The 21,539-nt window shown below is 40.7% G+C and overlaps 1 protein-coding gene across 9 annotated transcripts in view; it reads right to left on the bottom strand.

Moving 5' to 3' along the window:
- The window catches only part of Mbtd1 (mbt domain containing 1), an 87,585-nt gene that overhangs the window by 15,020 nt on the left and 51,026 nt on the right, over positions 1 to 21,539 (bottom strand). For all 9 annotated transcript variants that reach the window (XM_045159302.1, XM_045159301.1, XM_045159306.1 and 6 more), the window contains 7 exons: positions 19,466 to 19,583; positions 13,630 to 13,764; positions 12,993 to 13,081; positions 11,840 to 12,074; positions 10,420 to 10,475; positions 9,362 to 9,466; positions 2,836 to 2,983 (listed from right to left, as the gene is read on the bottom strand). In XM_045159302.1, the coding sequence (XP_045015237.1) occupies positions 2,836 to 2,983; positions 9,362 to 9,466; positions 10,420 to 10,475; positions 11,840 to 12,074; positions 12,993 to 13,081; positions 13,630 to 13,764; positions 19,466 to 19,583 (886 nt within the window). The remainder of the gene's footprint in view (positions 1 to 2,835; positions 2,984 to 9,361; positions 9,467 to 10,419; positions 10,476 to 11,839; positions 12,075 to 12,992; positions 13,082 to 13,629; positions 13,765 to 19,465; positions 19,584 to 21,539) is intronic.

The following is a 21,539-nucleotide window of genomic DNA, read 5'->3' as shown; positions in this document are numbered from 1 at the left end:
ATCCTCCTATCTCTGCCTCCCAAGTGCTGGCATGAAAAGTGTGTGCCACCATGCCCGGCTTTTTAAATTTTTGATACAGAATTTCCTGTAACCAAGGCTAGCCTTGAACACAATATGTAGCTCCGGATGACCATGAATTTCTGATCTTCCTGCGTTTTATCTTCCAAGTACTAGGATTATAGGCATATACCATTGTGATGGTTGATGCTGGCTGCCAATGTGACAGGATTTAGAATCCCCATGAAAACACATCTCTGGGTGTATCTGTGAAGGATTGTGTGATATGAAGAATTTTCTAAACAGGTAATTGAGATGGGAAGACCCACATAGATATAAGTGGTGCCATTCCATGTCTGGGCATCCTAGACTGCATACAAATGACAGAGCCAGCTAAGCACTAGCATTCATTCATTCAGCTGTGTGCTTTCTGACTGCAACTTGAGTATAACCAGTTGCTTCACTTTCCTTGCCATGATGGACTAGATCCCCTTGAATTGTAAGCCCAAACAAACCCTTCCTCCAGAAGGTGCTTTTGTCAACGAGGAAGTAGCACATCCACCACCATTCCAGGTGACACGATAAACTCACTTGTGCTCTAACCCTGTTGGGCACTCTAAAGGTTATCTTCATTTTCTAGATGCATTGTACTAGCCTACTCTAATGCAAAAGTGAATCTCTTCTCTTCTGCTCACTATAAAGACAGACCTCTACCTTTTTCTTTGTAGCAATGATGCCTGAACCCAGGGCACTGTGTATGCTAGGCAAGGTGCTCTACTGCTGAGCTATACAACTCTGCCTCAGATTTTTTGCTTTTTTCAAAAAAAGTTATATTTAGCATTTTTATTTTTCCTTTAATCATATAGAACAAATGTGGGCTAATCAAGTCACTTAAACATTTTTTTATTTTATTTATTGTGAACAAAGAGAGAAGAGAAACAGAATTGGGCATGTCAGGACCTCTAGCTGCTGCAAATAAATTTTCAATGCATGTACCATTTTGTGCATCTGGCTATATGTGGGTACTTGGGAACCAAATCCAGGTTGTAGGAGTTTGCAGGCAAGCACTACAACCCCTGATCCATCTCTCCAGCCCCCAGACTTGCTTTTTAACTGTAGGCTTTTAAAATAGTCTAGCAGTCAAAACTCTGGACTATTTTTTCTCCCTTGTTGGAAAGATAGAAAACTAGCTGAGCAAGTATTATTTTTCTTTCCTTTTTTTTTTGAGGTAGGGTCTCACTCTGGCTCAGGCTGACCTGGGATTCACTATGTAGTCTCAGGGTGGCCTCCAATTCTCAGCGATCCTCCTATCTCTGCCTCTGTGCTGGGATTAAAGGCATGTGCCACCAAGCCTGGCTCAAGATCTTTTTCTTGAAGGTTAAGTATTCATTCAAAAATAAAAAATAAAAATAGCCTAAGTGTGTAATATCTGATATTGTAAAATGCACAGACACATGGAAAAAAAAATTCTAATGTCATCTAGTATAACTAGTTAAATACGTTACTATTTTAAAAGTGTTATTTGTTTGAAAGCATAGAGAGAGACACACACATGCCGGGATATTTAGCCTCTACAAACTTCAGATGTATATGCCACTTGTTGCATCTGGCTTTATATGGATACTGGGGAATTGAACTGGGGACAACAGACTTTTCAAGCAAGCTCCTTTAGCTGCTAAGTCATCCCTCCAGCCCTGTTTTTCTTTTCTTCCTTAAAAAAAAACAAAACAAAAAAGACAGAGGGAGGAAAAGGTAGATATAGTGAGAATGGGTGTGCTAGGGCCTCTAGCCACTGCAAACAAACTCCAGTCACATGTACCACCCTGTGCATCTGGTTTATGTGGGTACTAGGGAATCAAACCAGGATCCTTAGGTTTTGTGGGCAAGCAACTTAACTGCTAAGTCATTTCTCCAGCCCTGTTTTTAATGCAATATAATTTTTTTTTGATGCAGGCTCACACTCTAGCCCAGGATGATCTGGAACTATGTAGTCATACTGGTCTTGAACTCCTAAATCAGCTCCTGAGTGCTGGAGTTAAAAGCATCAACTACCTTGTCCTTATGTTTATGTCCAACACAAGACACCCTTGTTTTATGTTGCACAGGGTCTCACTAGTTGCCCTAACCTGTGGGAAGTCTTCCTCCGCTTCCTGAGTCTGGGATTATAGGTGTGTGCCAACATGTCCATTTAAGTTTTATGCTTTTAGATCATTCTATATCTCTTGTGTTTATACATTTGCACCATAGTGTGAATATATATGTGTATGTAGTTTTATTTGTTTATTTTTCGAGGTAGGGTCTTGCTCTAGCTCAGCCTGACCTGGAATTCACTATGTAGTATTTTTTGGTCTTGAACTCATAATGAAGTTTCTATCTATGCCTCTTGAGTGCTGGGATTTTACACACACACACACACACACACACACACACATTTACACACACATCACAAAAATTAGGGCTACACGTTAAAACTGAGCACAGAGACAAACTTAGAATGAGGAAAAAGCTAGATGTAAAAATAAAGCCAATTCTTGGGGCTGGAGCAATGGCTTAGCAGTTAAGGAGCTTCCCTGCAAAGCCTAAGGACCCAGGTTCGAAAGCCAGATGCTCATGGCATCTGGAGTTCAGATGCAGTTGCATCTGGAGTTTGTTTGCAGTGGCTGGAGGCCCTGGTGCGCTTATATCTTTTTCTGTCTGCCTTTTCCCCCACTCCACCCTCAAATAAATAAAATATTTTCTAAAAAAAAAAAAAAATTAGGGCTACATTAAATGTACACAGGTAACATGTTACAATAAAACAAAGCTAAAAACTGAGTGTTTAATACCAGGATGAAGTACCTCTAGGTGGAGTAAGTTCAATCATGTTAATTTCACAGAAACCAACAGGGAAAATAGAAGGAGAGGTTGCATGATAACAGAACCAATCAGATCCGTCTGCTGCTTCTGAGCCATCGATTCCAATCATCAGGAATCCATCAGCCAGCACCTTGTAAATAAAGAGAATCCCAAACAATGTGAAATTGCACACAAGTATTATAAAACAAACACCACACTACAGTGACAATCTGAAAGGAAGGAAAATTTATTGTATAAATATCCTTTCAAAGTGAAAAATAATTCCTTACCACATATTAAATAACAGAAATTAAAAGGAAGATTACTTAGAAAGGACCTCAGATGTTTGGGACGACCAATGACTAATGACTAATTGAGGCTAATGACTGAAATTGCTCTTTTACACTAGATTTACCCACTTAGTGTCAGCCAGGCTTGCAGTTCTAACTGAGTAATGCCTCCTTCTTCCTGGTTCAAACCTTTTTGAACTTCTTCAAGTTCCAACTTACCAATTTTGTCATGTTCCTCTTACACTAAGGCTGTATTGGTCCAATGGCATTTACTCCTTCCACCTACCTATTTACTTCTCCCTATTAATTGTCCATCATCCATCTGTCCATCTATCTTTTGTTTTTTTCAAGACAGTATCTCACTCTAGCCCAGGCTGACCTGGAACTCACTCTGTAGTTCCCGGCTGACCGAGCTCATAAGGATAATCCTAAATCTGCCTCTTGAGTGCTGGGATTAAAGATGTGCACTACTATGCCCAGTTTACTTTTTAATATTTTATACTTATTTATTGATTATTTATGTGTGTGAGGTGGGAGAGGGAGGGAGAGAATGGGTGTACCAGGGCGCAAATGAACATGTGCCACCATGTGCAGCTAGCATACACTGGTTCTGGGGAAATCACACTTGGATCCTTATGCTCCGCAGGCAAGCACCTTAATCACTAAGCCATCTTTCCAACCTTATTCATTTATTTTTTAAGTTATCATTTGTGCATATGTGTATAGGTGTACCAGAGCCTCCTGTTGCTACAAATAAAAGCCAGTTGTGGTTGGCTGAGGCACTGAACTTTGGCTGGCAGAATTAGCAAACAAGCACTTTTAACTGCTGAGCCATCTCCTTAGCCCCAGCTTACTCTGTTTTTGTTTTTTTGCTTATTTACTTATATGAAAGAGATCGAGAGTGAAAGAGGCAGAGATAGAGATAGAGATAGAGATAGAGATAGAGATAGAGAGAGAGAGAGAGAGAGAATGGGCACGCCAGGGCTTCCAGCCACTGCAAACGAACTCCAGATGCACCCCCTTGTACATCTGGCTAACGTGGGTCCTGGGGAATTCAGCCTCGAACCGGGGTCCTTAGGCTTCACAGGCAAGCGCTTAACCGCTAAGCCATCTCTCCAGCTTACTCTGTTTTATTAGCTCAGATTGTCGTACAAGCAGCAGTATCCTCTGTCACCTATATAGCCTTGAACTTAGAACTTCTTGAGTCTGTTATTATAAGTTTGTACCATCATGCCCATTTCTCTCATTTATTTATTCATATGAGAGAGAGGTAGAGGGGAAGAGGCACAGAGAAAGAGAGAATGGACGTGCCAGGGCCTTCAGCCACTGCAAATGAACTCCAGACACATGCACCCTCTTGTGCACCTGGCTTATGTAGGTTCTGGGGAATTGAACCGGAGTTTTTAGGCTTTGTAGGCAAACGCCTTAACTGCTAAGCCATTTCCCCAGCCCCTTTTTTGGTTTTCCAAGGTAGGGTTCCCCACTCTAGCTCAGGCTGACCTAGAATCCAATCTGTAGTCTCAGGGTGGCCTTGAACTCATGGTGATCTGCCTACCTCTGCCTCCCAAGTGCTGGGATTAGAGGCGTGCACCACCACACCCAGCCTATTTATTTTTTAATATGATAAACTTCTCCATGTTGACTAATTTACTATTAGGACTTTGTCTCCAACATACCATATCTCATACTGTTTCCTAATTTCCACTGTGGTAAAAATATTTTATCCTCAGTATATACAACAACAGCAACAAAAAATCATATGTTCAAGCTTAAAGAAAAGCCACAAAGATAATAAACTCTGAAGACTGTGCACCCAGAACCTTAATTTAAGGCTCATACGCATTTTTTTTTTTAACCATGTGCCACTTTGCATATGGCTTTATGTGGGTGCTGGGGAGTTGAACCAGGGCTATCAAGCTTTGCAATCAAGTCCTTTTAACCACTGAGCCATCTCTCCAATGCAAATATTATTTATTTATTTATGAGAAAGGGAAAGAGCAAGCTGTATGCTAGGGCTGCCTGACCCTACAAACTTCAGAAGCTTGTACTTTGTTCCTTTGACTTTACATGGGTACCAGGGAACTGAACCCAGGCTGTTAGTCCTGACTAGCAAGTTCCTTTAACCACTGAGCCATTTCTTTTTGTGTGTGTGTGCGTTTGTGTAGTATGCATGGTGTATGCACGCATATGTGCAGATGTGCTTGTAGGTGCGTGAAGGCCTGGAGAACATCAAATGCTCTTCTTCTATTGCTTATGTGCATATTTCCTTGAGACAGACTCTTTCTCTGAACACAGAGTAGTGGTTTTAGTAAGTCCCAGCAATTCTCTGATCTCTTCTCCCCCATAGGACTGAGGTTATAGATGTATGTGGCCATGCCCGTTTGTTAACATGGCTCCTGGGAATCAAAATCAGCCAGTCTCAGGCCTTCATGCTTATACCAAGTACTCTTACCTGCTCAGCCATCTCCCCAGTTCACTATGAATTCACCACCCCCCCCTTGGTTTTTCAAGGTAGTATCTCACTGTAGCCTAGGTTGACCTGGCATTCAATTCACTATGTTCTCTCAGACTGACCTTGAACTCATGGTAATCCTCCTACCTGTTTTCCAAGTGCTGGGATTAAAGGCATGGGCTACCATGCCTGGCTACTAACTGCAATTTTTTTGTATTTCTCTTTCTGTCCTTATCTAACCTGTTAAACTCACCCAGGCTCACACTCTAGCCCAGAATGGTCTTGAACTCCTAAATCAGCTCCAACTCATTTTCTCCAGTGAGTAAGTAGTCTTTGTGTCCCTCAGAATTTCTCTCTCTCTCTCTCTCTTTTTTTTTTTTTTTCGAGGTAGGGTCTCACTCTGGTCCACACTGGCCTAGAATTAACTATATAGTCTCAGGGTGGCCTTGAACTCTCGGTGATCCTCCTACCTCTGCCTCTGCCTCCCGAGTGCTGGGATTAAAGGCGTGCACCACCATGCCCGGCAGAATTTCTCTCTTTAAACAGAAACTTTATCGGGGCTGGAGGGATGTCTCAGCGGTTAAGACACTTGCCTGTAAAACCTAATGACCAGGGTTCAATTCCCCAGTACCTATGTAAAGCCAGGTGCACAAAGTAAAGTAGTGCATGGATTTAGAGTTCATTTTTAGAGGCTAGAGCATCTGGTGTGCCCATTTACCCTCTGTGCTTGCAAATAAATAATCAAAAATATTTTTAAAAAACCTTCAAAACAAATCATTTTGTATGTAATAAATGTAATTTATTTATCCATTTTGAGAGAGAAAATGTAAGAGTAGGAGGGAAAGAGAGACAGAGAGACAGAGAAGGGGTGTCTCAGGGCGTCCAACCACTGCAAACAAAGTCCAGGTGCATGCATTCCCTGTGCATCTGGCTTACGTGAAATCTGGGAAATCAAACCTGGATCCGAGGCTTCGCAGGATAGCGCCTTAACTGCTAAGCCAACTCTCCAGCCCTAATATATATATATATATATATATATTTTTTTTTTTTGAGGTAGAGTTTCACTCTAGTCCAGGCTGACCTGGAATTCACTATGTAATCTCAGGGTGGCCTCAAACTCACAGCAATCCTCCTGCCTCTGCCTCCCGAGTGCTGGGATTAAAGGCATGCGCTACCACACCTGGCTCAACCCTAAAAAACTTTAAAAAAATATTTTATTTATTTGAGAAACAGAGAGGGCATGCAAGGGCCTCTAGCAACTGCAAACGAGCTTTAGACACATGTGCCACCCTGTGCATCTGGTTTACACAGATTCTGGGAAATCAATCCTGGGTCCTTAGGCTTTGCAGGCAAGCACCTTAACCACTAAGCCATCTCTCCAGACCAGTAGTTATTTATTTGCAAGCAGAGACAGAGACAGAGAGAATGGGTGTGCCAGGGCCTCCAGCTGCTGCAAACCAACTCTAGATGCATGTGCCACTTTGTGTTTCTGGTTTTACATGGGCACTGGGGAATCAAATTGGGGTCATTAGGCTTTACAGGCAAATGCCTTAAACACTAAGCCATCTCTCCAGGCCGCTTTTTGTATTTTAAGTTTATTAACTTTGCTTAAGTTTGTGTATGTATGATGTCTTTTGTATATAGTTCAGAGGGCAACCTTGGGTGTTATTGGTCCTTGCCTTCCACCTTGTTTGAGACAGGGTCGCTCTTATTTATTTTTCAAGGTAGGGTTTCACTCTAGTCCAGGCTGACCTGAAATTCACTATGTAGTCTCAGGGTTGCCTCAAACTCACAGCAATCCTCCTACCTCTGCCTCCCAAATTCTGGGATTAAAGGTATGTGCCACCACACTCAACTATTTTATTTTTAAAAATTATTTTAGGGGGCTGGAGAGATGGCTTACCGGTTGAGTGCTTGCCTGTGAAGCCTAAGGACCCTGATTCGAGGCTCGATTCCCCAGGACCTATGTTAGCCAGATGCACAAAGGGGCACATGCGTCTGGAGTTCGTTTGCAGTGGTTGGAGGCCCTGGCGTGCCCATTCTCTCTCACTCTCTCTCTCTCTGCCTCTTTCTCTGTCTGCCACTTTGAAATAAATAAACATAAAACAAAAAAATTAAAAAAATTATTTTAGGGACGGAGAGATGGCTTAGCAGTTAAGGTGCTTGCCTGCAAAGCCAATGGACTCAGACCCATATAAGCCAGATGTACAAGGTAGTGTGTGTGTCTGGAGTTCATATGCAGTGGCTAGAGGCCCTGGCAAGCCCATTCTCTTTCCATTGGCCACTGTCAAATAAATAAATAAATAAATAATTTATATAAAAATATTTTAGGGCTGGAGAGATCGCTTAGCGGTTAAGCGTTTGCCTGCCTGTGAAGCCTAAAGATCGAGGCTTGATTCCCCAGACCCTACCCAGATGCACAAGGTGGTGCATGCATCTAGAATTCTTTTGCAGTGGCTGGAAGCCCTGGCATGCCCATTCTCTCTATCTGCCTCTTTCTCTCTCTGTCTGTTTCTCTCAAATAATAAAAATATGGGAGGCAGAGGTAGGAGGATCTCCGAGAGTTCGAGGCCACCCTGAGACTTCATAGTGAATTCCAGGTCAGCCTGAGCCAGAGTGAGACCCTACCTCGAAAAACCAAAAAAAAAAAAAAAAAAAAAAAAAAAAAAAAAAAAAATAAATAATACAATAAACAAACCAAAAAATTATAAAAAATATTTTAGAGCAGATGTGATGGTGCATACCTTTAATCCCAGAACTTGGGATGCAGAGGTAGGAGGATCACTGTGAGTTTGAGGCCAGAGTGAAACCTTATCTCAAAAAACAAAAACAAAAACAAACAAAAAATAGTATGACCTGTGTTTATTTCAGAAACTTTCACTGATAAAAGAAAATCTGGGACTGGAGAGATGGCTTAGCGGTTAAGTGCTTGCCTGTGAAGCCTAAGGACCCCAGTTCGAGGCTCAATTCCCCAGGACCCATGTTAGCCAGGTGCATGATTCTGGAATTCGTCTGCAGTGCCTGGAAGCCCTGGCGCGCCCATTCTCTCTCTCTCTCTCTTCCTCTTTCTCTGTCTGTCGCTCTCAAATAAGTAAAAATAAACCAAAAAAAACCTTAAAAAAAAAGGAAAATCTGAATAACCTGATAGAGCATTTAAAACATGCTAACTAGATCCACATTATTATTATTATTATTATTATTATTACTATTATTATTATTTTCAAGGTTGGGTCTAGCTCTAGCCCAGGCTGACCTGGAATTCATTCTGTAGTCTCAGGGTGGCCTTGAACTCACAGAAATCCTCCTATGTCTGCTTCCTGAGTGCTGGGATTAAAGGTGTGTGCCGCCCTGCCTGGCTACAACTTTTTCTTGAAACTCATCAGCTTTGCCCCCAGCCTCTGGAGTTATTCCGTTAGGGCCTTACTCTAGTTCAGATTGACATTGAACTCATAGTGATCCTCCTGCTTCAGCCTCCTGAGGGGTGGGATTATACACATGAGTTACTATACCTGGCAGAAGCCCTAAGATGTCTTAATTTAAAATACACCCATCTACCCACCTGATAAGAGAATGCAAATTCTTTTTAACTTTTGTTTTTGTGGTGCAGAGGATAGAAGCCGGGGTCTTGTGCATGCTAGACAACTACTCTATCACTGAGCTACATCATCCCAATTAAGATCCAGACGGACACATTTAATTTCAAACACATATGCTAGAGGCCTCCTTCTGGTCATTTCAACCTGGTTTCTCAAATTATATTTCTGCATTTTAAAACATTCTCTCTTACCTTTCTAATGGTTGCAACACATATTGTAGAAAGATTTAATGGGTCTATAGCTTCTAATTTCATTCCTTCCTTGAACCATTCTCCACTCTGGTCTACTTCTTTTACCTAAAGAAAGCATAGGTATTATTACAAATGCTATACTTTATTTTTTTTTGAGGTAGGGTCTCACTCTAGCCCAGGCTGACCTGGAATTCACTATGTAGGCTTAGGATGGCCTTAAACTCATACAGAAATCCTTCTACCTTGCCTTCTAAGTGCTGAGATTAAAGTTGTGTGTCACCATGCCTGGTTGTTTTTATTTAATTAAACTAATTAATTTATTTAACTTATGGTTTTATTTTTTGAAACATGGTCTCACTTGGCTTGGAACTTGTGGTGATTTTCTTGCCTTAGCTTTCTAAGTGCTAGGATTATAGGTATGAGGCACCATGCTCAGGTAAATGTTGTCTTCATTTTTATTTTTTATTTAATTTATTTGAGGAAGAGAAGAGAAGAGAAGAGAAAGTACATGTCAGGGTCTTTACCACTGTAAACTAACTCCTGAAACATGTACCACCTTGTGCATCTGGCTTATGTGGGTCATGGGGAATCAAACTTATGTTTTTGGCTTTGCAGGCAGATGCCTACATCACTAAGCCATCTCTTCCTCTTCAGCCCAGTGTTGTCTGTTTTGAGACAGGGTCTCACTATATAGTCCATGCTGTCCTTAACTTGCAGTGATCTGCCAGCCTCCTGAGTGCTGGGATTATTGGTGTAAGGCACCACAACCAATTTAAACATTGCCATTTTAATTATGCAAATATTTTCACATTAAAAACATTCACTAGATGTCTTCTACTATCTACCTTATGGTATGAATCAAAACCTCCATTAGGGAATAAGAGAGAATTTAGACAATACACAGAATTTAAGAATAAGGATTGTGACATGTATGGATTATAAATTTTTATCCTTTTAAGTATGCATATGTGATTGTGATATCCATAATTTTAGGAAAAGACCCACAACCCTCTTTCAAATCTAACTTACATATGAGGGTTCTTATAAAAACTTCTTACCTTAGCAAATAAATGTGGTGGTGTATCAAAATGTCCATCCTGTTTCTTTGTAATATCTACAAGGAAAAGTTACATACTAATCTGTCAGCATTTTGTGAGAAGATTAAAAATCACATTTCTTTGATGGGTTCAAGCTCAAAAGTTATGTGATACTCTCAAACATGGCAAGAAGACATGTCTTTACATTTCTGGTGAATAATATTCACTCATAGTCTTTTCTCTCTCCAGAATACATGTGTATATGATACTAAATACATTTTGGCTTATTACAATGCTGGTGTTTACTCTGTTAAGAGAATTGTAACTCCAGAAGATTATTATTATTATTATTTTTGTGGTACCAGAGATTGAACTTGGCTTCATACATGCCAGGTATCTTAATACTGAACTATCTCCTGAAACCTCTTCTCACTTTTTGCTTTGAGACAGTGTCTCACTAATTTGCCCAGAGTGCCCTGAATTTGCAAACCTCTTGCTTCACCCTCTTGTGTAGCTGGGATTAAAGGCCTGTACCACCAGGCTCAAAAATGTTTCAATGTGTAATATCATTATTTAGGCAAATTTAATCTTGCCATTTTGATTAAAATTAAGTGAACAGGAAAAGTCTATCTTTACATCTGATATAGCTTGGTTAAAGGAGACAATTGCAGATGTGACCAAAAGTGGTCATTATTATTTTTGTGGTGCGAGGTACCAAACCCACAGTGTCATGAATGAAAAGTGCATTTTTTGGGGGAGGGAGGACTTTTTTTTGTTTTTCAAGGTAGGGTCTCGCTCTAGCCCAGGCTGACCTGGAATTTACTACATAGTCTCAGGGTGGCCTTGAACTTGCAGTGATCCTCCTACCTCTGCCTCCCGAGTGCTGAGATTAAAGGTGTGCGCCACCACGGCACGCCCAGCCTACGCCCAGCTTTTTTGAGGCAAGGTTTCACTCCAGCCCAGGCTGACCGGGCACTCACTCTGTAGCTCTAGGGTGGCCTCAAACTCATGGGAATTCTCCTATCTCACTCAGCCTCAAGAGTGCTGGGATTAAAGACATGTACCACCATGTCTGGCAAAAAGTGCATTAAAATTATTTATTTCAGCAAAAGAGAGAGAGAGAAAGGGCATGCCAGGGCCTCCAGTCACTGCAAACAAACTCCAGACCCATGCATTACCTTGTGCATCTGGCTTACATGGGTCCTGGGGAAATCAAATCTGGGTCCTTTGGCTTTGCAGGCAATTACCTTAACTGCTAAGCCATCTCTCCAGCCCCAAAAAGTGCATTTTTGAATTGAGAACAAATGGAAGGAACATAAAGGACTTAGGATATTAATATGGCATAAACTTTCTATAATTATTCTGCAGAGAGAAAATGTCCATGTGGTACAATTCTGCCTCACTAACACTTACGACAGGAGTTTTTGTTTCAGATGCTTACCAGATCTTTTGAATCGATGGCCTATGCTTCGAGACCACCCGATGTGGTGGATTAAGGGACTGTGCATGTGGCACCAGAAGTCATCTGTCCTATCTTCACTCTCTTCGTAGACTAACCTTAATCTTCCTCCAATTACGCTTTCCACCACTGCCACTCGTGTTCGACATAAATGCCTCTTGTCGACCACTTCTACTCTCATGCACGGTTTGAAAGGGTACTGCATACTCTCTGAAACCTTTAAATGAAAGCAGAAATAAACAAAAAAATCCCGTTTGAAATTCATGATGAAGGTCTTTAAATAATTTTATTTCAATTTGCAATGGAGGGAGGGGAAGGAGGGAGAGCGGGAGCGAGGGAGGGACAGGGAGAGAGAATGTGAATGAATACGAGATCTGGCATGCAAATGAACTCCAAATGTATGTGTTATTTTGTGCATCTGGATTTATATGGTTACTAGGGTACTGAGCCTGCACCATAAGGCTTTGCAAGTAAGCATCTTCAACCACTTGTGGTGGTTTGATTTGGGTGTCCCCCCATAAACTTAGGTGTTCTGAATGCTAGGTTTCCAGCTGATGGAGATTTAGGAATTAATGCCTCCTGAAGGGCGTGTATTGTTGGGAGTGGGCTTATGGGTGTTATAGCCAGTTTTCCCCTGCCAGTGTTTGGCACACTCTCCTGTTCCTGTTGTCTATCTTATGTGGGCCAGGGGGTGATGTCCAACCTCTGCTCATGCCAACGTTTCCCTTTGAGCCTGTAAGCCAAAATAAACCTCTTTTTTTCCACAAGCTGCTTTTGGTTGGGTGATTTTTACCAGCAATGTGAACTGGACTGCACCACTGCTGAACCACCTCTTCACACCCAAACTTTAATGCTGTACTGAATATACTTGATATCTGTTTATTTATTTATTTACTTTGAGACAGGGTCTCACTCTGTAGCTTAGGCTGGCCTAGGACTCAATATATAGCTCAGGTTGGCTTCCCATTTTCAGCAATCCTCCTGCCTCAACCTCCCATGTGCTAAGATTACAGATGTGAGCCACTCTGGCAAGATACTAAATATATAATATAATTTATGAAATTACAACAACTCATTAATACTCTTCTTAGCAGCTTGAAGAGCTCTTTAACTCTTTGTAAAATCTTGTTTTTACCTTTTGTGAGAAATCAGGAGGAAGGGTTTTGGCACCAGTGAGTCTTTTTACTAGAAATGCTTTCCAGTTTGTATATTTATGTTGAATAGCTAGAACAAAAGAAATAGCCAGTTATGCTTTAGCAGAGAAGAATTGCATTACACATTAATTTAAAAAATTAAGGCAACAAATTTCTCTGAAAGACAGTGTTAATTAAATGCTGAAAGTAGATAAGAATAAAGGAATAAGTGTTTGTCTTGCTGGCACAAAAGTTACTTGACATCTTAAAATATTATTTTACTTAATGTATTATTTTGAGTTTACCATGTATGAGGTGGCTTAAGTACTGTGGTAGCTTGAATGTAAAGCGCCCCTCATAACCTTGTGTTTGTGATTAAGCCTCATACTCATACTCAATTCCTAGCTGGTGGCCGGTGGCATCTTGGGACTGTATAGTAGAATACCCTTGCCACTGCAAGTCCTCTTACCCTCTTGTTCCTTCCTGCCATGCCTTTCCCTTGAAACTGAAATAAGCTGAAATAAGCCCATTTTTCCTATAAGCTGCTTCCGGTCAGGTGTTTTGCCTCAGCTATGATGACAAAGTAGCTGCAACAAGTACACATATTTAAAATTACTATAAAGTAAATAAGCTACTCACTTCTAGGAGGAACAAGAGGTTTTCCACTGGCTGCACACCAACCAACTGGATGGATATCAGAACCACATATATTGCACCAGAAGTCCAGAGCAGAGTCATTTTCAAATCCTTCATATCTTAAGAGGGCATTGTAACCTGAAACCAACAAATAGGTTACTACACAGTAAGACGACGAAGCTAAAAGAAAACGACTAGAAGTGTGCATCTACAGCATGCTAACAAAAGGCAGCTCCACGGGGATCAAGTCCAGCTCCAGGGATTGGGATTTAGATATGGGACTGAGAGGCAGAAATTTCTAACAAGTCCCCAGTAATGCTGGTCCTGCTACTCCGAGAACCATTTATTCAAATGTAATCAGTTCAAGTCTTTTCAGAGCATGGTGCCTTTTAATTTTACCCATAATTTTGGGATCCCACCCACCCAAATTTAATGTAAATAAGATTGTTCTATCAAATGTGGAGTTTCTTTTTCTTTTGTTTTGAAACAGGGTCTAATGAAGCCCAAGGTTGCCTCATATTTTTATGTAGCTGAGAATGGCTTTAATGTTCTGATCTTCCTGCCTCTATTTCCCAAATGCTGGGATTACAGATGTGAGCCACTATGCCTTGCAGTAAATCTTAAAATGATAAAGAAGTAGTTTTGATAAATTAGTAAAACTCTGTCAGTTACAGAAACCCAACTAAAGTACATTTAAGGGCTGGAGAAGCCAGGTGTGGTGGCGCACTTGGGAGGCAGAGGTAGGAGGATCGCTGTGAGTTCGAGGCCACCCTGAGACTCCATAGTGAGTTCCAGGTCAGCCTGGGCCAGATTGAGACCCTACCTCGAAAAACTAAAAAAAAAAAAAAAAAAAAAAAAAAAGGGCTTAGTGGTTAAGGTGCTTGCCTGTGAAACTGAAGGACCCATGTTCAATACCCCAGATCCCATGTAAGCCAAATGCACAAACTGACACATGCGCTAGGTCACACATGCGCAGAAGATGGCACACAGGTCTGGAGGCCATGGCATGTCAATTCTCTTTCTCTCTCATAAAAAAAAAAAAGTACATTTAAAAGAAATTATGTAGGGCTGGAGAGCTGGCTTAGCAGTTAAGGTGCTTGCCTGCAAAGCCAAAGGACCCAGGTTCAATTCCCCAGGACCCGTGTAAGCTAGATGTACAAGGTGGTACATCTGTCTGGAGTTTGCAGTGGCTGAAGGCCCCGGCACACCTAATCTCTCTCAAGCAAATAAAAATTAAAAAAATCATCTAAACTAATAATTATATAGCCAATTATTTAATCTTACATTATTTGGATGTGGCTATTTAAAGAATCTTAATTTTTCTGTTGTATTTGAAAATACTAGGTAAAAAGTTCAATAACATACAAAGAAAATGCATGATAAGTCACTTAACCTAGGCAATTATGAAGCTTTATTTCCTGGGAAAACAAAAGTTACATCATATATACATACATATATATGTGTGTATAAACACACACACACACACACACACACACACACACACACACAGTTTCAAAATTAGAAAAACTCATGTTGGGGCTGGAGAGATGACTAGGCAGTTAAGGTACTTGCCTGAGAAGCCCAAGGACCCAGGTCTGATTTCACAGAGCCCACATATGCCAGATAGATGCACAAGGTGATGCATACATCTGGAGTTAGTTTGCAGTTGCTGGAGGCCCTGGCATGCCCATTCTCTCTATTTGCCTCTTCCTCTCTCTCCATAAATAAACAAAATAAAAATTCATGTTAATAGGTGATGTTTAACAATTTTTTATTTATTTGTGAGAGACAGAGAGTGAGAGAGAAAACAGAATGAACGTGGGTATACCAGAGCCTCTGGCAGCTGCAAATGAACTCCCTATACATGTCTACTGTCATGCATCTGGCTTTATGTGGTACTGGGGAATTGAACCAGGGCTGGTAGGCTTTATAGGAAAGTGCCTTTAATCGCTAAGGCAGATAAGGTAGATACCCAGCCCAGGTTAGAATTTGAGGCACAGCTGTTAGTGGAATAAAAAAGGGCCCATATGGGATAAAGAGATGGCTCAGTGGTTAATATGCTTGCCTGCAAAGCCTCATGATCAAAGTTTGATTCCCCAGTATGCACATAAAACCAGACACATAAAATAGCACATACATTTTGAGCCAGTCTGCAGCAGCTGGAGGCCCTGGCATGCCTATTCTGTCTCTCTTCTCTCTCTGCCTGTAACTAGATATGTTAAAAAGCAACCACCCAAGCTGGGCGTGGTGGCACATGCCTTTAATCCCAGCACTGAGGAGGCAGAGGTCGGAGGATCACCAAAAGTTCAAGGCCATCCTGAGACTACATAGTGAATTCCAGGTCAGCCTGAGCTAGAGTGAGAATCTACCTCGAAAAACCAAAACCAAACAAACAAACAAGCAAAAAACCCAGTAACAGCAACTCATAAAAACAACAATAAGGGACCATAAATGGCTATTTCAAGCTAGAAGTCAAATTTGGTTAGCATTTTATTGATTTATATCTATAATAAAAATTTACAGGATTAATTTTTTAAATATTTTATTTTCATTTATTTATTTATTTGACAGAGAAAGGGGGGGAGAGAATGGATGTGCCAGGGCCTCCAGACGCATGTGCCCTCTTTGTGCATCTGGCTAACATGGGTCCTGGGGAAGTGACCTGGGTCCTTTGGCTTTGCAGGCAAGTGTCTTAACTGCTATCATACCTCCAAGCCCAGGATTATTATTTTTTAAAAATATTTTTAATTTTTATTTATTTATTAGAGACAGAGAATGGGCACACCAGGGCCTCTAGCCACTGCAAATGAACTCAAGATGTATGTGCTACCATGTGCATCTGGCCTACATGGGACCTGGAAAATCGAAACTGGGTCCTTAGGCTTTGCAGGCATGTGTCTTAACCACTAAGCCATCTCTCCAGCCTCAGGATTAAATTTTTAATTAAAAAAATTCAAGGTCAGTTGTGGTGGTACATGCCTTTAATCCCAGCCCTCGGGAGGCAAAGGTAGGAGGATTGCTATGAGTTTGAGGGCAGTCTGGGACTACACAGTGAGGGCCAGGTCAGCCTGGGCTGGTGTGAGACCCTACCTTGAAAAAACAAACCAAAATCAAACCTTTTATTTTTATTATTATTATTTATTTTATTATTATTTTTTTATTTGAGGGTTAGGGTTAAGTTTTGTGTCAAGTTGATCTGTTCAGGAATCTGCAGATACTCCTCATAAATGGGTCTCTGAGATTGCTTCCAGGAGGGATTCACTAAAGGAGGAATCCTTCCTCCAAGTGAGCCCTTCCCCCAGAGTGGGTGGCTTTATCTAAGGAAGCTCTGGGAAGGAAGAATATGTATACCCCTCCTCCCACCTGGCTGCTGGTGCTGCTTGCTGCTTTCCAGTGTGGACTAAGCAGCTTCAGGGCACCTTGACTCCTTGCCTTCAAACTGTTGTTGCACTGCCTTAAGCTAATTCAATAAATTTCCTCTTAATACAATTCTTTTTATTGGTTCTTTTCCTCTAGAGAATCCTGACTGAGTGTGTGTGTGTGTGTGTGTGTGTGTGTGTGTGTGTGTGTGCGCGCGCGCACGCGCACAAGAAAGAGAAGAACGAGAAAATGAAATGTGTGGATCCAATATGTGGAGGTCAGAGAACAACTTTTTGGTTCAGTGTTCATCACCTCCCCCTTATCTGAGGTAAGGTCTTTCCTCATTCACAGCTCTATTTGTCAGAGTAGCTTGCCCAGGAGCTTCCAGGAAACTCTCACATCTCCTTTTTTTCTTTTTGGTGTTTTGAGGTAGGGTCTTGCTCTATACGAGGCTGACCTGGAATTTACCCTGTAGTCTCAGGGTGGCCTCGAACTTATGGAGATCCTCTTACTCTGTGTGCCACTACACCTGGCAATGGGTCTGCTTCCCTTCTTCTAGTAGGTGGAATTACAGAAGCTGTCACAGCTTCCAGCCTTTACACAGGTTCTGGGGATCCAAACTCAGGTCATCAGAGTTGCATGGCAAGCACTTTATCCATTAAGCCACCTCCCCAACCCTAGTTTTTTTTTTTTTTTTTTTTTTTTTTTTTTAATTTGAGAGCAATAGACAGGGAGAGAAAGAGGCAGAAATAGAGAGAATGGGTGTGCCATGGCCTCCAGCCACTGCAAACAAACTCCAGATGTGTTCAACCCCTTGTGCATCTGGCTAACATGGGTCCTGGGGAATTTAGTCTGGAACCAGGGTCCTTAGGCTTCACAGGCAGGCGCTTAACTGCTGAGCAATTTCTCCAGCCCCACCCTCCTTTTTAAATTTTATTGTTATTTATTTATTAGAGACAGAGAGGAGAAAGACAGAAGGATGCACGCGCATGTGCGCGCGCGCACACACACACATACGGGGATGGGGGGAGGGAGAGACAGCATGGGTGCTGGGTTCCAGCCACTGCAAACCAACTCCAGATGCATGTGGCACCATGTGCATCTGGCTTACATGGGAACTGGAGAATCGAACCTGGTTCCTTAGGCTTCACAGGCAAACGCCTTAACCACTAAGCCATTTCCCCAGCCCAACTATTTATCATTTTTATTTATTTATTTGAGAGAGCAAGAAAGAGGCAGAGAAAGAGAGAGCGCGAGTGGCAAGCAAGAATGGGTGTGCTAAGGGCCTCTGGCCGCTGCAAATGAACTCCAGATTCATGCACCACCTTGTGCATCTGGCTTAGTGGGTCCTAGAGAACCAAGGTCCTTTAGCTTTGTAGGGAAATGCTTTAACCTTAACTGCTAAGCCATCCTTGTAGCCATTTACAATTATTTAAATGCAAGTGACTTAAAACAATGAGGCACAAACAATGTGTTGTTGATTTAAATTAGTGTAGAGAAAAGCAGAAGCATTTAAAGATTGCTTATATTGGTTGGAAAGATGTTTCAAGGAAAAGATGGGGGACTGAATTGGATGATCAAAGAAAATAGAGCTTAGGACATCCTTGTAAGAGTTACCGGAGGCATAGAGGTAACAGAAAACATGCTGGCTGAAACAGAGCCTAGCCTCACTAGAACAGATCACTTATATTAGTGTACAATAAAACATTTTTGCAGTGGTGTACACTGTAGCTCACTGACAGCTTCAAATAGTGACCATCATGATATTTTATTTTATTTTATTTTTTTTGTGATTTTTGAGGTAGGGTCTCACTCTAGCCCAGGCTGACCTGGAATTAACTGTAGTCTCAGGTGGCCTTGAACTCACTGCGATCCTCCTGCCTCTGCCTCCCGAGTGCTGGGATTAAAGGCGTGCACCACCACGCCCGGCTCCATCATGATCTTTTAAAGACAAAGAGGCCACTAAAGGTGCTTGAGTAGAAAGGTGGACCTGAAATGACAGTATCAAGTAGCCAACACTTGTGGGAGTGCGGAGAGAAGCTATATGATAGTCTAGGCTATTGTCTGATTATTTTACTTTAATGGCCTGGGATCTACAAATGTTTTCTACATTTTTTAAATAGTTAGAAAACCTGAGCGAAGAATATTTTATAAGATCTGTCAATTATATGAAAGCCAAGTTTCAGTACTCATGAATAAAATTCTAGAGTCATACCCATACCCTTATGCATTGCTATAGCTGTTTACATGTTATAATGATGGAGAAGGGTAGCTGTAACTGACTGTAAAGCCCACAAAGCTTAAAGTGTTCATTGTTTGTCTTTTATAGAGAAAACTTGCCAATTCCTAATGTACCATTTATATAAAAATGTATAATTGATTTGGTAACACTTGCAAAATTTATAAACATGCTTTTAAAAAAGAAACGGTTTCAGATGTCATTGGCTTATTCTAGTAAATCATCATGTATGATTTTCACCTGCTAATTTTATAATTCCAGCAATCCAGAAGACTTTGGTAGGTAGGCTGCAGTCTGTATTGGGAACTTCTACTCTCACATTTTCTGAGATATCACCCCAGCAGGTCCCCATAGGCGCCTGTCATATAAAAATCAATGAATTATAATCTTATTGACACAAGAGTATAAAGCACATCATTCAAAATTAAGTATCATCATTAATAATAGAAATATTCAACTAAAATGATACTATCCATTCATTTTTTTAATTTAAAAATGTTGTTGCTATTCCCCATTATATAGAATTCTACTTGGAAAAAGTCAATGTCAGGACAAAACTCAAGATAAAAGATGCACATACTAGATTCATGTTGACTCCAAAATTCAACAGATCCAATACAGCACTTAAGTATGAACTGTTCTAAAACTCAGTAAAAAACTTGACAGGTGTCATGACATCAAGCTAATTTAAGAAATCTAGCACTTTAATGAATGAATATGCTTTAATCCTTAATTTTAAATGATCTGGCCAAAGAGCAAAAAGAATAATAATTCCAATCAGTGGGTTCCAACAACATGAACAGGAAAAATATTAAACAACTATCTAAATTTCCAACTTAAGTTAAACTAGATGTCTGTTAGACACAAGGAAAGAGCAGTGGAGAAGCTATTAAAAAGATGGAGCTGAACAGATTGTAGAGATGAAACCCATAGTAAATTGTTAAACAGTTTCCCATGCAGCAATTACTCTACAGAGAAAACTTTGAATGTTAGAACTGGTAATCTCTAGTCTCCACACCATGGGGTTAAGATGGGGGGGGGGGGGAGAGACTGAAAAAATTGACTTAAATGAGTATAACAAAGCAATTTCCCAAAAATGTTGCATATATTCCCAAGTTAACATTTTTGTGACATTAACTCTTAAACTGCAAAGCAATTCACAATCATTTGCAGTTTATGCAATGGTAAACTCAATAAGTGAGTATGAATATTCATAAATGTTGATAGTTTATGTGACCCTGCATATTCAGGATTTCATGAAATTTAGAATTTTGAACATTAACTAAAAGGATTAGGTGAGGTTCTAAAAAGATCTGCTAATATGCATAAGTCAGGAACAAACAAAATAGCCTCAAAGCTCAAAAAAAAAAAAAAAAAGGCAAACAAAGACATCTAAGAACTAGCAAATGTGGGTATCAGGCAAATGTACTCCATGGATAAAATGTTCCTCATTCGGTAGCTCAACAGGAGGGTTATCCTAAAACAGTCCCTACTCTTTCAATAGTTTATAGAGTTCCTGGAGGAGAGAAAGAGAATGTCAAATAATAGTAAACTAGGACAAATCTAGAAACAAAGACATGCTAACTTCTTATGTGCCAAGCTATTATATACCTTAATGACTTGGAGACATGTGCGAACACATGACTTTCTCCAGGAAACTGGATAAGTGGAGAGTGGAAAAAATAAAAGCCTCATTAAATTATTTTTTTTCTTTTTGGTGTCAGAGTCTTGTTATGTAGTTCAGGCTGCAACTTACTCTGAAGACCAGGCTGGTCTTGAATTTGCAATCCTCCTGCCTCAGTCTCCCAAGGGCTGGGATTATAGACTCATATCACTAGGCCCAGCTATCTTATATTGGATCCTTCAGGTTCTGCTATCTCCCATACATCACTCTAGACCATAGGGCCATCCCTATTGCCAGCAGATATGATCAGAAAAAGAGAGGCTAGAAGGAAGACAGGTAGCATAGAATAAACTGGCATAGAATAAACTGACATATGTTAATATAAATACTATGTACTCATTTCTGTGAGGAAGACCAATCTGAGCAGATAGACGCTGTTAAATGCATGCATAAAATTGCACTGAACTGAAGGAGGGCGTCTACTCCCCTCTGCTTAATTACCAAACCTGTGAAGTAGGCTAATTTTCACTAAGAGAGATGATTATGCTGATAAGCTAGCAGCACTGATACATGAATTTGGCATACAGGATTCCTTTTTGAGTTAGATATGACAGTCTGTTATGCTGATTTTTTTTTAAGTATTTGTTTGGAGAAAATATTGCTATTTTATTAAAGAAGCTGTCAAAATGT

The sequence above is a fragment of the Jaculus jaculus genome, chromosome 9 (genome assembly GCF_020740685.1).
Source record: "Jaculus jaculus isolate mJacJac1 chromosome 9, mJacJac1.mat.Y.cur, whole genome shotgun sequence".
In the NCBI taxonomy this organism is placed as follows: Eukaryota; Metazoa; Chordata; class Mammalia; order Rodentia; family Dipodidae; genus Jaculus; species Jaculus jaculus.
This window is presented reverse-complemented; position numbering and strand designations above follow the sequence as displayed.